Source organism: Thunnus maccoyii, chromosome 16 (assembly GCF_910596095.1).
Source record: "Thunnus maccoyii chromosome 16, fThuMac1.1, whole genome shotgun sequence".
Lineage (NCBI taxonomy): Eukaryota > Metazoa > Chordata > Actinopteri > Scombriformes > Scombridae > Thunnus > Thunnus maccoyii.
The window spans coordinates 13,980,087-13,995,973 of NC_056548.1; the positions used below are offsets into that span (position 1 = coordinate 13,980,087).

At 37.0% G+C, this 15,887-nt stretch overlaps 2 protein-coding genes across 2 annotated transcripts in view; both read left to right on the plus strand.

Annotated features, from left to right (window-relative positions):
* Positions 1–4,911: 4,911 nt before the first annotated feature.
* nipal3 (NIPA like domain containing 3) lies at positions 4,912–11,330 on the plus strand. Its single transcript, XM_042387968.1, has 11 exons — positions 4,912–5,133; positions 5,489–5,557; positions 6,047–6,218; positions 6,432–6,491; positions 7,002–7,147; positions 7,999–8,095; positions 8,286–8,421; positions 8,869–8,957; positions 9,177–9,240; positions 9,353–9,447; positions 9,730–11,330. The coding sequence occupies exons 1-11, from the start codon at positions 5,098–5,100 to the stop codon at positions 9,915–9,917; spliced, it is 1,152 nt and encodes a 383-aa protein (XP_042243902.1). The 5' UTR covers positions 4,912–5,097; the 3' UTR covers positions 9,918–11,330.
* A 1,325-nt stretch (positions 11,331–12,655) lies between these two features.
* Positions 12,656–15,887, plus strand: part of rcan3 (regulator of calcineurin 3) — a 42,759-nt gene continuing 39,527 nt past the window's right edge. The window contains exon 1 of the mRNA XM_042387969.1: positions 12,656–12,790. The gene's annotated coding sequence lies outside the window, so the exon portion shown is untranslated. The remainder of the gene's footprint in view (positions 12,791–15,887) is intronic.

A 15,887-nucleotide genomic window follows, 5' to 3' on the forward strand; every position in this document is an offset into this window, starting at 1 on the left:
TTGCTTCCTGCAGAAATAAGTCTGTACATTCAAGAGAGGGTTTAGGTTTAGGGTAATTCAGTTGACCTAAAGGGGCAATTGCTGTGAAGTTTCACAAAGCTGGAAATGGATTTAATAGGCTGAGGGTTAGTATGAAAGAGGATTAGTTATAAGAATCTTTTAAACATCCAGAATTAAATTACAGTGCACTCTGGCTCTAAATGTGACATCAGGAACTGTATTTGAGAGATGCGCCATCAATTAATTCCCTTTTTTACTGGTAAGAACAATCTGAGTCATAAAAAATGTGATTCCTCTAGTGAAATTTTAAAACAATTCAATCAGTTTCTAGGCCTTCAGCCCAATAGAGGATCCAGATACTGTTGTAGGAATACCTTTTCTGTCTCATTATTAGATATATATCTTCACTTCATTCTCAGTCGATATCTCGGTCTATCTTATTATTCTTTTGTCTCTCATATTTCCTCATCCTGATTGGCTGATTGATGAAAACACGCACAATTTCACCGAAACCAGTGTTCTGGATGGATGCCCAAAAATCACAATAGTAAGTTGATTTGTTAACATAATCATGATTACACTCACAGTCACTCGCATGTATAATCAGAATTAAATATCCAATCCAGCATTCTTTATAGTGTTGTCATTGTCACTTAGGACTCATTGCTAGACGTGATCCCGACAAGCCTGGACACGCAGAGGATTTAGGAAAAGCCTGCTCTTCCACCACCACTTCATAACGTGTTAACATTCCTTCACAAGTTGGAGTATCACCTCGTGAAGAAATGACTTCCTGTTGCATGGTGCCATATAGCAGTGAATACATCCCCTTCATTCCCTGTTCCTATCTAACGTACACGCATTCTTCAGTCATTACAAATGGATGCTGGTCTGTTTGGTTTTTAAAACAGGCCTGACAGTTATTAAATACACATCGCCATGCTTGTCGCTAACGTTCGCACATTCCTCTAGAGATGGTAGACGGCGCCCACGCATCACAAGAAACTGGCACGAGAGAAAGCCACCAAGAATATTTTGTTGATAGTGAACATAAAGTAATTATAAAATACACTGTCTTTTAGGGTGTGGGGAGTAATATTCCTTTTCTGGGTAAACAAAAATAGTTAAAGCTGAGAAATTTAAATTATAGGATGTATTAGCAACTGTAAAACACTCCTTGTCTTTTGTAAATTACAAGACACAAACACCAAAACACAAATTTCAAATTCTTGCCAGAGTTGTTAAAGTTTGACAAACTCAAAAGATGTCAGTTGAACTTTGTGTTGACTTCTTTGTAACCTGAAACAAACAAAAAAAAAAAGCCTATGACTCAGTTTTTCCTCTGACCTCCATCCTGCAAGAGATGCAGAGGGAAGGGACTGGATAATCAACTGAAATGATTAGGTGACTTAATGATTAGTCGATCAAAAAACAGAAAATTAGTCAGCTGCAATTTTGATGGCTGAGTAATCAAGAATGGCAAAATTCACTGATCCTCTGATCCATCCTCTCAAGTGTGAATATTTTCTGGGAGGGGGTTACAGTCTCCTATGATAGTAAACTGAATATCTTTGGGAGGATTGGGCATTTTCCTCTGTTTTCCAAATGATTTATCTTGAACATAATAAACAGATGATCTGATACTGAAAATAATTGTTAAGTATTGCCTCATGGATGCTATTTTTTTTTAAAATTAAATTCTGCTTTAAGAATACACACACAGCAAGGTGCAGACCCGTGTGAGCTTCAATGCAAGTCCATCAAGATGGAAACACGTCTTCATCCAGGCGAGATAGCTGAAAACATTATGTGAATAAAGCATGGTATACGGGAGAAGAATGTGAGACATGTTTTAATTTTGACAGCTCTTGTCATTGTTGTCGTTGTTGGATTCGCTTCTTCCACTTATCAGCATGTTAACCCATTCATTCTTCGTCTGGGCCTTCGAAGCTGTTTCACAGGGACACACATGGACACACACACAAACACACACAAGTGGCAGTGAACAGGTCCGTCCACTATGCAGGATGATCCAATGACCCGAGGAAAGGACACACCTTTGTCTTGCAAAAAAACCTGTAAACATCTTACTTTTAGTATTGTGCAGCATGAATCAAGTGCTTTGTTGGAACATTGATGATAACTGCTGCAACAGGTGCTTTGTTGAAAATTTGCATATTTAAAGACATGAAAGCACATTAAATGTAATTTCTTGATGTTGGTGATGATGGTTATCTGTCAATTGTATGAAGAAAACTGGGTTTGTTATTTAAAGTAATTAACAATTGCATTGCATTACATCCTCACCAAGTTTTATTGATAATTATGGTTGCATCAGTTAACTGGGAAATGCTTTTCTAATATATTTTTTTTAATTATTATCTATTTCTTTATGCTGCAAGTGTGTTGCTGTTTTCATTATACTGTATTAAGAGATTTTTAAATTTAATTTGTTCATTTGCTTATCAACATTTTGAGATTTTTTTTTTTTTAAAGATCATCATAGTTTATCTATTACATTTTATCACATTTGTCATTTTTCAAATTTACTGATCAGTGTTTTTGGTAATCACATCACAAGTAAAACGAAACCAAACTAAATTAAAATGAATCAACTAAATTAACCAAATTAAAGCTAAACTACACACAAAAAAAATCTAAGCAAAAAACTTTATTACAAAACATTTCTAAATGTCTGTGTTAAATATGTATCTTTATGCAAGATCTTAATGCTATAATTTGTCTGCTTTCGATTATCATATTCTTGACACTTTGACTGTGAGGTTAATCGAAAGGTGTATTCACCCTGAATAACATGATTCTCACCTCATATGAGGTAATGCGGTGGAAAAAGTTATTTACCTGAATACCTCCACACACCTGTTAACACCCTAGGGAAGAAGCACCTGTTCACTGGCTGTGTTTATTCCCGCTCCCCTCAGTCTGTGAGTTGTAATCAGTGTCTGTGTGATGAATATCTACAGCCCATAACGCCCATCTCATTCCAGCAAGTCATGAAGGACATTATGTTGTAACAGGCGTGGCAGGCAAGAGAGGCTTTGTAGTTTGGAGGAAGATGATGATTTAATCTGCAAAAGTAATTTGACTATTATAAAATTGCACCAGTCTCTATTTTAGCCTCATGAATTACAGATATGTTCACCATATCATGCAAGACCTAGCTACAATCCACCTGAAGAACATGCACAAGTTGTGTTGATAACTCTTTTTAGGCTAAAAGGTGAAAGGAAACAACAGTGCAACTGAGCTGTCACTGGATGTCATGATTATCTCGCAGGTTTTGTTGGATACTGAGGAAGAAGAACACATCCATGACCAATCAAACAGTATTAAGTTGTATCGTTTGATAAAAATCTACAGCAGAAAGTGTCAGCTCACACCTCAGAGCAAATAATTGCCTCTCACTGCATGCAAGTCAGAAAAAAAGGGGGACAGTTTGCCGATAATACATACTTAATGTCCTGTATTACTTTCACATGAAGCATGCATTCACTTATTCATGTAGTCAGATTATTGCAGGCACAGAGCAAAATTAAATGCCGATCGAAATGACTACAGATCATTTGCATAGGAATGTCTTGGCTTTGATTTGAGCACAACATGACAGGCTGATGGCATTCTTCCAGCTGTGGTGTTTCACTCCCTCTGCTGGTTAGCAAATGAGATGTAAGGAGGGAATGTTATTGCAGATTTCATGTTAAATGTTAAAGAGGTAATTTTGTTGCCTGATATCAAGCTCAAAGTGTCAAGTTAGGTTTGGACCAGAGTAATACATATAAAATAGTATACTATTTTTGTTAGTTTGCAATTTCAACTTAGTTTAAGTCACATCTTCCACATTAAAAATCCGAGATACATGGAAAACTTTCTGAAACCAATGTCCACAAGTATTACCACAGCGACTGCACTTTGCCATATTTCTTGCCAGTATCGCGTGTGGAAGCACTGACTCATCAGTTGTTCACATGATTTACATCTGCTTTTGAAACTTGAAAAAAAAAACACTTATGCTTTCTTTTAAAAGAGTAGCTCACACCCTTCTTTGACCTTCCTTTGTTTTTTTCCACTACTCCTATTATAGAAACACTGTTGCTGACGTACTGCTCTAATGACACAAATAGAAAAGAGAACATATCATCAGTGTTAGTCAATATTACAATATGATGATGAGATTGTCATTATCACTCTTTTTTTTAGGGAGGGGACAGGAGGGGCTGCCTTCATTCAGTCATTTTTTTAAAAAGATTTGTTTATGTAAATGAACAGTGTTGCCTAATTCACACACATGCAGTCTGGTTGTAATGAATGTGTAGAAAGCTTAGAAAATAATTAGGATTGGATATTAGCGGAGTGTCTGAAGGATGATGAACCACTGCCCTTTAAGTGCGATACAAGAATTTAGCATTTGAGTATCAATTAAATTGATCAATATCAGTTGTATATGCTTTTGAGGCAATTCTGGCTCAATGGCACAGCCTACTGTCCTCAAGTGGTACTGCAGCGCTGCAGGCTAAACAGACTGTACACAGCTGCAAATAAGAAACACAAAACGTACTTGTATTTATGTATGTATCTATTTGTATTTATTGTCAATTTAGCCTTGCTGATTTGAATCTACTTCGTAATCAATATTCATACAAGAAACAGTACGTATATTGTATTTTTCTGAGTAAAGCTTTTTAAAAAATAGTAATAAAAATAATATTGAATGATAGGAAAACATATAAATTGAGGAATAAGCTCGGACATCAATGTGCAGATTCCATCGTATCAGATAAACAATCCTCTTTTGTCGTCTGTGATATTAAATTTGTAAATAAAACCTCGCAGTTGTCCAGAGTCACGTGACTCAAGCGTAACTGTCGTACGTCATGCTGTATACTAAAACAAGTGAATTCAATCCGGAAGTAAGATGCTGCTCGTCTCGGAGATGTTGTCTACCGCATCGTAACGTCAGACAAACCCAACAAAAATTAACGGTAGATAGTTTATATCGAACCAGAGGCAAGGCGACAACATGAAATATCTTGTATGTGAATGTTTGGCTGCTGCGGATAATTAGTGAAGGACAACAGGATGCTAAACAACCGAGCTGACGGAGGCTCCTACACGGTGAGACACAGCAGTTAGCTCACTTTGTAGTCGTCCTTTCAGTGTATTCTGTCGTTACAACTGTAAAAACATTTTTAAGGACGTTTTTGTTATCCGTATTTTATGTCTCTCCACGTCGAAAAAGTGTATTTTATATCAAAATATATTAGTATACTTCAGACTCCTACTTGAATGTCAGTAAGGAAACATAACTTCATGATAACTTCACATCTTTGAGTTGCCACAGAGTAATGCCAATGAAAACACTCAACTGAAATCATGTTTTTGTTAAGTGTACTACAGTTAAGTTATGCAAGTTATATGAATGAGTTTATTCAATGTAACTGAATCGACTGAATATTTCTTTCCTCTTTAGGACAATCTCATTGGGACTTTGCTTGCTATTTTTGGAAATGTACTTGTCAGCATCGCCTTAAGTATTCAGGTACAGAGCTTCTTCTTCTATTGAAGAAACCTCGATGTTTACTTACTCTAGTGTCTGTTATTGTATCTGTACTGCACATACTGTATTGTATGCATAATAAGGTAGTTAAAATTGCAAGTACAGTCATCATGTCTCCTATATGGTATCGTTTTGCCTTTTTATTACTGTGCGTCTTATGTCACTACTCTGTCAGTATACATCATCTTCAATAGGGCTACACTTTAATTACTATATACTTTATTAGCTTTCATAGAAGTTTTTATGTATTAAATATTCTATCACATTATCATGATACATTCATTTTCCCCCTATTGCCCATCCCTGCTATACTGTTTATTTATAATTTCCCAACAGTAAAACCATTTTGCCTTGTTTGGTTTAAGACAACTTTATGTGTTTGCTTTCCTTAGGCTATGCATAGCATGCAGTTAGTTTTCTGTTTACCTTCTGTCAATCAATGTGTTTTACCAGCATGCCTCTCACTTACAGAAATACAGCCATGTGACGTTAGCAGGGACAAAAGACCCGCGTGCCTTCTACCGCACAAAGACCTGGTGGTGCGGTTTTTTACTGACCTGTCTTGGGGAATCAGCCAACTTTGTCTCTTATGCCTTCGCACCCCTCGCTCTTGTAGCACCTCTTAATGCTGTGTCTGTCCTGAGTGAGTGTTTGTTTCACATTCCCTGATATATTGTCAGTGATGTATGGGCATAAATATTCAGTATAATCTCTCATAAATCGTTTACAAAAAGAAGCAGGTTCACTCTGAAATGGCCTTGAAAATATGTATTAACAGTATCAAACTTGTACATCAAATAAATGAAAAGGAAAGTTTGTATTAACATTTTGCATTATGCTTTTCTTTGTTTTTCAGCGAGCTCAATTTTGGGCCTTATTTTTCTGCGTGAGAAATCTAAGACAAAGGACTTAGCAAGTAAGTTCAACATTAGTAAAAACTAAGTAAAAGCTGAATCGGGTGCAACTCAAATCAGGGACAGCGAATTTCAGAAAGAAAAAACTGTTGCTAGTGCAAACTGTTCACACTATTGAAGGCCTTAAATCAATCAGTAAGTTTTGCATATGTGTTTGCCTGAAGATGTGGTTGCAGTGGCACTGTCACTGACACTCACAAGGAAATGATATTGAATTGGTGCCATTGTATGCAAATTCCTAATCAGCCTCATGGCACTTGGCAGACTGCATTCTGCCTCTTTAGCTGTTATACAGTGACCTGAATTATAGTCAAAAGGTTTACCCATGCGCACACCTTATTTTGTTGGAAGCTAATGCTATAAGATTTTACAAAGGTACAATTTCTTGTGTAATAAAAAAAAAATACTGTTTGCCAAGTTTCACTGATGACTGTAAGTCCTTCTACTTCATCATGTTTTATTTCCTTCTTCACAGAAACTGAATACATGTCATTTGTTGTGTGTTATTTCAGAGCACTATGGGCTGTCCTTCCTGGGTTGTATCCTCACCGTAGGAGGAACATACCTCTTTGTAGCGTTTGGACCAAACTCTCATGAAAAACTAAAAGCAGAAAACATTGTGTCGCATATTGTAGGATGGCCTGTTCTCTTGTATCTGGTAAGATATATTCATTTAATTAATACGCTTAGAAACTCAAGGCTCTAGACACATTCAAATCTACTGTGCTTCCACTCCACACTGAGATATAAAACTTCTGGATTTAGGTGTAGCAGCCAAACGTATGACATTGCTAAATAGTATATTAGAAAGTTACAGCATTTTTAGAAACTGTATTTTACGTATGTGGGCCTGTAAAATGCAGTTTCTACTCGCCTATTGCACCCATCATTCATGTTATGCCAATACAACATCTTTAAAAACCTTGCAGTACTGGTTTGGCAGTTCTCATGTTCTGTTTTTGTTGAGACTGTCAAAGGTGTTAAATCATTGCTCATTTTTGAGGCTTTAGTTTGTAGTGTTGAAAAGAAAATATGCTGTGTCTTTGAGTCAGAGTTGGATTTGGTCTATTTGCGAGTGTTGCTCGGCATAATGTGTCTGTTCAACTTGCAGAATTGCAGTTTGTACACACCAGAAATTCAGGCAGTGGCTCCCGTGATTTACAATTACAGTGACATCTGCACTAGTGAGTCATACAGTATTATTGTTAAATACCAATTACTAGTGTCATGTGTTATCTTTAAACATTGTCTGACAGTCGCTTTTTTTTAATGAATTTTTAAGGCACGTACAGTTATAAGAGGCCATATTGTCACTCCCTGAATTTCTGGTGTATCAGTCACAAATCATCATTTAATGTGGCAAGGATTAAATATCTCAATAATCATGAAAACATACAAACACTGGACAACTGCAAGATTAATCTGGCTTTTATTGAATCTGCTGTGTTTCCCGTTTTGTGTGTTTGATACTAATTTGGTGTTTATTGTTGTTGTTATCCTTATCAACAGCTCCTGGAGATTATCATGTTCTGCCTGCTTTTATACTTCTACAAGCAGCATAGTGCTAACTACCTCGCTATTATTCTGCTGCTGGTTGCTCTACTGGGTGAGTCTCCAGCATTAAAAGCCAATCAATTTCATACCATCTATAAAGTCACCATAATTAATTTGACCACATGATTCAATATAGTTATTTCGATGTTTTGAACGTTCAGGAGGCACCAAAGCTGGTGTGAAACCATTTTTATTTCACTGTTTGTTCTTTGTTTAACTGTACTTTTGTGTTTTGTGCGCAGGCTCTGTCACAGTCATTACAGTGAAGGCGGTGTCCGGCATGTTGGTTCTCACCATCGAGGGCACCATGCAGCTCAACTACCCGATCTTCAGTGTCATGTTTGTGTGCATGGTGGCTTCAGTCGTCTTCCAAGCCAGGTGAGTGACAGGAACGCCAAAGACAAAGTATTTATTGCAGTTGGCGGCAAAAAGTCATGATGACAACAGCTAAAGATACATACACCTTCTTGAAAGAGCTTTTGTATATGAACTACTGTAACACTGGCTTGTTTTTAATCATGAGTCTATGGTGCAAGCTACAGATGGACAAAATGAGTCATGGTCCAAGCCAGGTGAGTGACAGGAACACCAAAGACAAAGTATTTATTGCAGTTGGCGGCAAAAAGTCATGATGACAACAGCTAAAGATACATACACCTTCTTGAAAGAGCTTTTGTATATGAACTACTGTAACACTGGCTTGTTTTTAATCATGAGTCTATGGTGCAAGCTACAGATGGACAAAATGAGTCACCAACAATGAGTGGTATTTCAGTTTTCTTGAGAAGCATTTGTTCACCATTTTGTGTGTTACTGTCTTCTTAGATTTCTCTCCCAAGCTTGTAAGCTGTTCGACTCCTCTCTGATCGCCAGTGTCAACTACGGCTTCTCCACCATCTTTGCTGTGACTGCTGGTGAGTTATTGGGATTCTTTGCTGCATTCTCTTATGTGTGTTTTGACAGGTAGTTTTCAATCTGACCTGAGTTAACAGGTGTGTTCAATTCATTGCCCAACACAAAAGAAAAGCAGCAGTGTTACGGAGCCTGAGGAGCAGCACTCTTGCACTGATTTTACACACCTTTACAGTCACAACATGGAAGTCATCCAAGGTTTCTTTTCTTCTGGTTTTCAGGAGCTGTGTTTTACTTAGAGTTTAAAAATGAAGACATTCTTCACATCAGCATGTTTCTGCTGGGGTGAGTGATCATTAACCAGTCCAGTATTTATAACACTATAGCCCAACTCTAAGCTACACAGAAAACAGACATCTGATGAAGGCTGTAACTGATTACTTTGTGCCGTGTACAGAGCTGCAGTCTGTTTCCTGGGGGTTTTCCTCATCACCAAAAACAGGAAGAGGACCAAGACGTTTGAGCCTTATGTCACTATGAACATGACTGATGGTTGGTATTAACTGTACATGAATAGAAAATACTTTTATTTAGATTTAAAGCTACACTGGGCACATTTCTTTTTCCGTAGAAATACTGTACACATGTCTTTTAACTCATTACTCTTCACACTTTTGAGCGTTTTACCAAACCTGCCAAGTGTACCTTTTAAACACTAAATACAGAAAACTGAACATTGAGATTTTAACTGAGACTTTAACTCTGCAGTTGCTTATTTGAAGTCATGCAGTAAGTGCGTATAGAAGTTAAACTACCTGTCTTTTCTGTGATCAGGTCTCCCAACTATTCATGACAAGGGCATGGTAGTTCAGCCAGACTTCGCCGGTTCTTTCTCGTACGGCACTCTGGTCAACAACGATGGAGTGGCTCCTGCTAATCTACCCGTCAACCTGGGACAACCGGCAGTCAGCTCCCGATCCATTGATGCATCTCACGGGCCACCTGACCTGAAGAAAGATTAGAACCAACCATTTATATTCTTTATATTTTTTTCCCCTCACTCCATTTCACTATAAACACAATTCAAGGACCTTAAAAGGCAAATATGGGTATCTTCAGTTTTCTTTTCACATGAACACCAGTATATGAAGATTTCCTGACCTTCCACAACCCTCCAGCCTAGTTGGAGGTGTCCATTGGGTGCTTTAATGTTCTTTTTACTCTTGCACTCCTCTACATGCTTTCTTTTTTACATTTCTAAACCAAAATGTGACCTTTTTAGAAGCTTTCCTATTTTCAGAAGATGTCAGCTGTATTCATTCCAAAAAAAATCAACAGAACTAACGTGAAGCTGCTGGATGTGATGTCAGTACAGGACATGTGGATTCACAAACATGGCTGCAGAAATATGACTGCAGATACAGTGTTGTGCCTTGAAGCTTACTACCCCGTGTTAGCTTTGAGGTGTGAGGACTGACCTCTGTGTGACTGTTAAGCAATTTTGTTCCCATTTAGCCATAAATGGGAACATACAGTGATGCGTTCTTCCATTTTTTAAAGAGGATAGTGAAGTTACTCCTCAATTTCAGGTCATTACCAACATTATTATATGAATATATATAATGTAGCTGCAGACTTCTTCAGAAGACTTGCCAATGAACATTTTAACTTTGCAGCTGTTTTAAACATCTGTCTCTAACTGTCTTCTGTGAGCAGTTTTCACTCCACTGTACTCTGCCTCGCTGGTGGGATTGTATTAATACTTTTTTTCCGATGTGACCAAACAATGGCTGTAGTTTTAATTTATTGTAATTTATTTATTAATTTTTAAGTTTGCTTTTAATGTGCCTTGAAAAGTAGCTTTACACTGGATAAATTACCGTAAATGCTGTACATAAACCAGGTAGGCGAGGGAAGCATCACTGCAGCAGTTCAGTTATCAAAAGGCAACTGATCTGTCAGTGCATCTCTGAATCAAAACAAAACTCTGAAATGCTTTGAAAAGAAAGGTAGTAACGGTTTTGACTACTCAAAAGACATTTGCATTTTGAAATTACTGATATACTGTACAACTTGTTAAAAGTATAAGTGGAAAAAGTCTACAAGTCTAAATTTGCCTTAAAGAACTTAAAAATAGTTAATTCTGGTTTTCCTTTAACTTAATGCCTTGGAGTTTCTGATGACAATATATCGAGAAATAAAACTGAAGATATTAAGTTGATGTTGATAAATTACCATGAATTATTTGTAATGTAACCTTTTCATTTTTAGAAGCTGAAAGATAATACAGCAGTAAGTGAAATGTCTTTTAAGTGTTCTATGATAAATACTCCATAATGAATAAAAGGCTGTATAAATCGGATACACTCCACCTCTACATACAGTATGTGGCAATGCATTTTTACAGTGTTAATAAAGCAGAGAGCCTCAGCACAGTATGTAGTACGTGGTTATTTTGGTGGTATGGCCTAAGGTTGTTGACTGAAGTGTGTTATGTGAAGAAGCTCAACATTTGCATCCCTATGTGAACTAACTGAAAGACAGCCTGAAAGCCTTTGAAACACTGTTTAAGCTTTAAACTTTTCTCCTTGTAAATTATATGTTGATAATTACTTCTCTTAAGTCATTTTTAAAGAAAAGATATCCTAATTTTCCAGGTTCCAGCTTCTTAAATCTGAGTATTTTCTGGTTTCTTCAGTCTTCTAACGTAGTAAACGTTAGGCTTTGTGAAACAGTGATCAACCTTTTTCACTATTTTCTGACTTTTTTAGACCAAACAACTAATTGATGAATCAATAATAAATATGATTGCAGCACTAGCTTCATGTGTTTAAATGGTTAGATTATGTTCATACCTGGAACTTGTGATAAGCATTTGTTGATCACAAAATTTTCTCAGCTTCACTGGTTTTTAAAAACTTGACATACATCTAATACTATAGTCACTGAATAAAATGAGGCAAAAACTGATGATGAAACCACATTTTGTCCTAAATTCACACTGATGTTACTCACCATGCTTTTCGTTAGAAATGCAAATGATAAATGTGCCAACATATAGGCTACCACAGTGCAGTCATGAACTGTGTTGTTGGATCATTCTGCAAAAACGAAACCTACTTCACAAACTGCACACCACAGCTCTCCATACAAGTTCAGTGATGGTAATGATGAGGATGATTTTAGATATAATCCAAAATAACAACTATTAAACAACAATTTCATTTATTTAGCTGTGTGTGTGGAGTCCTATAATCCAGTGTGCACTCTGGTGTGTAAAAAAATACTACTAAAACCAACAACCTGCCTCTTTTTGAAACCCTTTAGCCTCATGTTTGCAACAAGTCATGGTGATGCTCAAGTTGAGGAACTAAATTTAACTTTAAACATTCAAAATTCAAGTATTTTGTCCTGTAAATGTGTGAGCAACAGGTGGATCCAGAAGGATGAACTGTAATCTATCTGCAAACATTAAAAGGTCGGTAGAGATGTAACTACCTCATAACGTTTACACAACAGATGAGGTTATTGATTGATCCACCGGCGGAGTGACACGGCTCAAACAAACTGAAGCGCAGTTCGCAGCAGGGCGCGCGCAGTGTACCACTTCGCCGTTTGATCGCCACCAATCTTGACGTGCAGCATCCTCCCCTTTGCTGCAACCTGATTGGTCGCTGTGAGGCTACGCCGGCCCCTCATTGGTCTCACCTGCGGCTCCCTGACGCTGGAGTAGGCTGCATCAGATAATATTTAGTAATCCAGCAACAACAAACACCGACGCGTCTGACAGCAGCCCCTGAAATATCACAGCAGCTGCTACAAAGTCGGCTGAAAATTTTGCTTTTAGTCCTCTTGAAAATGAGTTGTCTCTGCCGCTTTCACTGACGGTAGTGAGGTGAGTTATACAGACACTGAACAGCATTTGAAACCGAGTAGAGAAATTACAACATGAACTTAATTTCTAGGGTTTTCTAGTCGTGTGAACGCTACCATGACTATGTGGGAACTTTCGTATGGATTTTCTTTCATTATAGGCTGAAAATAGTATTTGGTTTGGCAGACAAAAAAGTGCCTTCACGAAAGAGAATCTATTACTGTTATTATATACGCTTGTGCCGCATTTTTGCACGAGCCCTCTGCGTAACATACCGGGGTTTCCTTTGGGATTACACGCAACATACATGCTTTGATGTCACGACCCTCTCCGGCCATTTATACTGAGGGCGTGTGACGTAATTGGTGCCACTGCCCTCGTGTGCTCCAGTGCCACGTCATTTTACGGGTATAAAATTACTGCAGGTTATAGTTTTTGATCTATAATCAACATCCACTCTGTATTTATTCTGAGTATTTGAGACCTGGTTGATTTTCAGACGTTATTGTGATAAAAAATAGAGATGATAAGCTTCATTTGGTTATATGTGCCGCTAGATGTCACTCTATCCTCAGTACAGTGTTGGAGAGGTTGGTGTTACAGAAAAAATGACAATGAAAGTTTTATGTATTTGTGTCATAATTGGCTTCATCATAACATTTTCTTCAAATTATTTAAGTAACTCAAGTTATTTTTGTTTTCCGCTGTGTTGCTTTTAAAATTGTATTCTTATGACTAAACTTAGTGATTTGTTTCACAAATAATTTTGAAGGTGAAAGTTCATCAGGAGACTATTAAGTCAGTATAGATATTAAATAGGCCTATCTCATGGCACTAGGGCTGCAAATAACTAATAATTTTCATTATTGATTAATCTGCCAATTACCCTTTAGATTAATTGATTTAAAAAAAAAGCCAAAGTGATGTCTTCAAATGTTTGTCTATGTTTATTTTGAACATGTAACAAATAAGTAAAAGAAAGAAAAGAACAAATCAAAAATAAGAAATAAAATGAACAGTAAATATATAGGGGAGAGCAGGGTAACATGAGCCACTTTTTACATTTGATGATTTTACTGCAATATGAAAGTGTATTTGTTTCAAATAATAGTAACTATATATACCTCCGGTTGTTGTGTACCCATGGAAGTTAAGACAAGTTATCTAATAAGATAAGTCCTATGGCACAACTTACCCCAAGGTGGCGGTAAAATGAGCATGGGGATGGGGTAAATTGAGCGCTCTATGGGTAAGTAGTGTTACCATTAAATACTGATATAAAAAATACACAAAATCAAACTAATTTGAGATAATTTTGAACTTTATTAATGCCATCAATTTAACAAAGGCAAAAACTCATACTTTTCAGTAAAATTATATATTTGTGTCCTGTTGTTCAACATGTTACCTAAACACTTTCAGTAAAGATTAAACTGTGATCTTTGTGTGTTACTGTAGCTACAGAAAGAATGTGTGTGTAAATGTGCTTTTGTGTATACAGACAGGTGACAAATTAAAGGAAAAACTGGTCCAGGTCTGAATGCTTGACCCCTACAGTGAGGGGATCTGGTGGCTCTGTTATGCTTTGGGGGGCATTTTCTGGCATGGTTTGGGTCCACTTGTCCCCTTAAAGGGAAGGGTCGCTGTGAATCAATACAAAGTTGTTCTGAGTGATCACCTTTATCCTATGATCAAAGATTTCTACCTTGATGGGAGTTGTTTCCTCCAGGATGACTGTAGTGGAAATTTAAGATGAATTCACAGAGAGTAAGTTGTCTTTCAGAGTTTTATTGCAATATCCAGAATCCATATTTGCAAATCCAGATCTCCCAGTTTGCTAGGCTGAAGAGATACTGAATGAAGTTCAGTGTTGGTACTTGCATATACATACATACACATGCATCACAATCATCCCATATCCATCACCCTAACAGTTATTTTTAATTAATTCACCATATCTCTTGGGAGTTTCTTTCGGTCTCTGCTGAGAATGAAGAGTTGAAGGCCAAATCATTATCTGCTTTTCCTCCCTGGACATTCCCTCTAAAGTTACAATGACCGAGTCCCACACTTCACCTTTGATAGTATCTGTTAGGAACATGTAACATGTGTATTGATGCTGTTCTGGTGGCCCAACACCTTACTAAGACACTTTATGTTGGCTTTTCCTTTAATTTACCACCCATCTGTATGTACAGCATGTTTGTGTGTGGCTTAAACTTAACATCAGTCAACAATTAGGTATTTATTCATCAACATTGTAATTCTTGTGACAGTGATCAAACATTAATATGAACAGGGTCTCTAGTCTCTAGAATATCAGAAAATAATTTATGGGGGTAAATTGAGCCATTGACTCAACTTGCCCCAATGTCACTGGCACGTTTTACCCCACTACATTCATTTTGACAAAACTGTTTCACACAGTGGCTCAGATTCACAGTTATGCTAAGTTTATGACCTTGTTTTGTAGCTTACACTGACTTAAATCAACATGTAATAATGTCCAAAACTTATCTTTTTTAATTAAGATACAAGACTGATAACTTTAGTGACATGATGAATTCACTTGGCATGACAAAAATCTTTTTTTTTTGCTCTGTTTTGCTGACCACTCTCTCCATGTGCTTGAGTCCAAGATGGATTGAGTAATGTGATTATACTTTCTTAATTTGTGTTCACATGATTCATTTTGGTTATGGTTATCTAGATAAAGGGGGTGGCTCATTATACCCACTGGCTCTATTTACCCCGTTCTCCCCTACTGCAAACTCTCAATAAACAAATTCTCAGAAACAACATAAATAAATATTACATGTCTGAAAGGGAGTAGGAAGAAGTATACACTGATCTATACAACTCACAACTAACTACCCCAATGCTATTATGCACAACCCAAATATTCACCCAGTGTCAGTCAGATATAAAAACCCAAGCCAAAAGATATTCAGTTTACTCTTTGTCATATATAATAATAAACATTTGAGATGCTGGAATCTGAGAACGTAACCTTTTTTCACAATTTTTGCTTGAAAAACGCCTGAAACGATTAATCAGTTATCAGTTATTTTTCTGTTTATCAACTAATTGTTTCAGCTGCGAGGCATCCGTGCAAGAT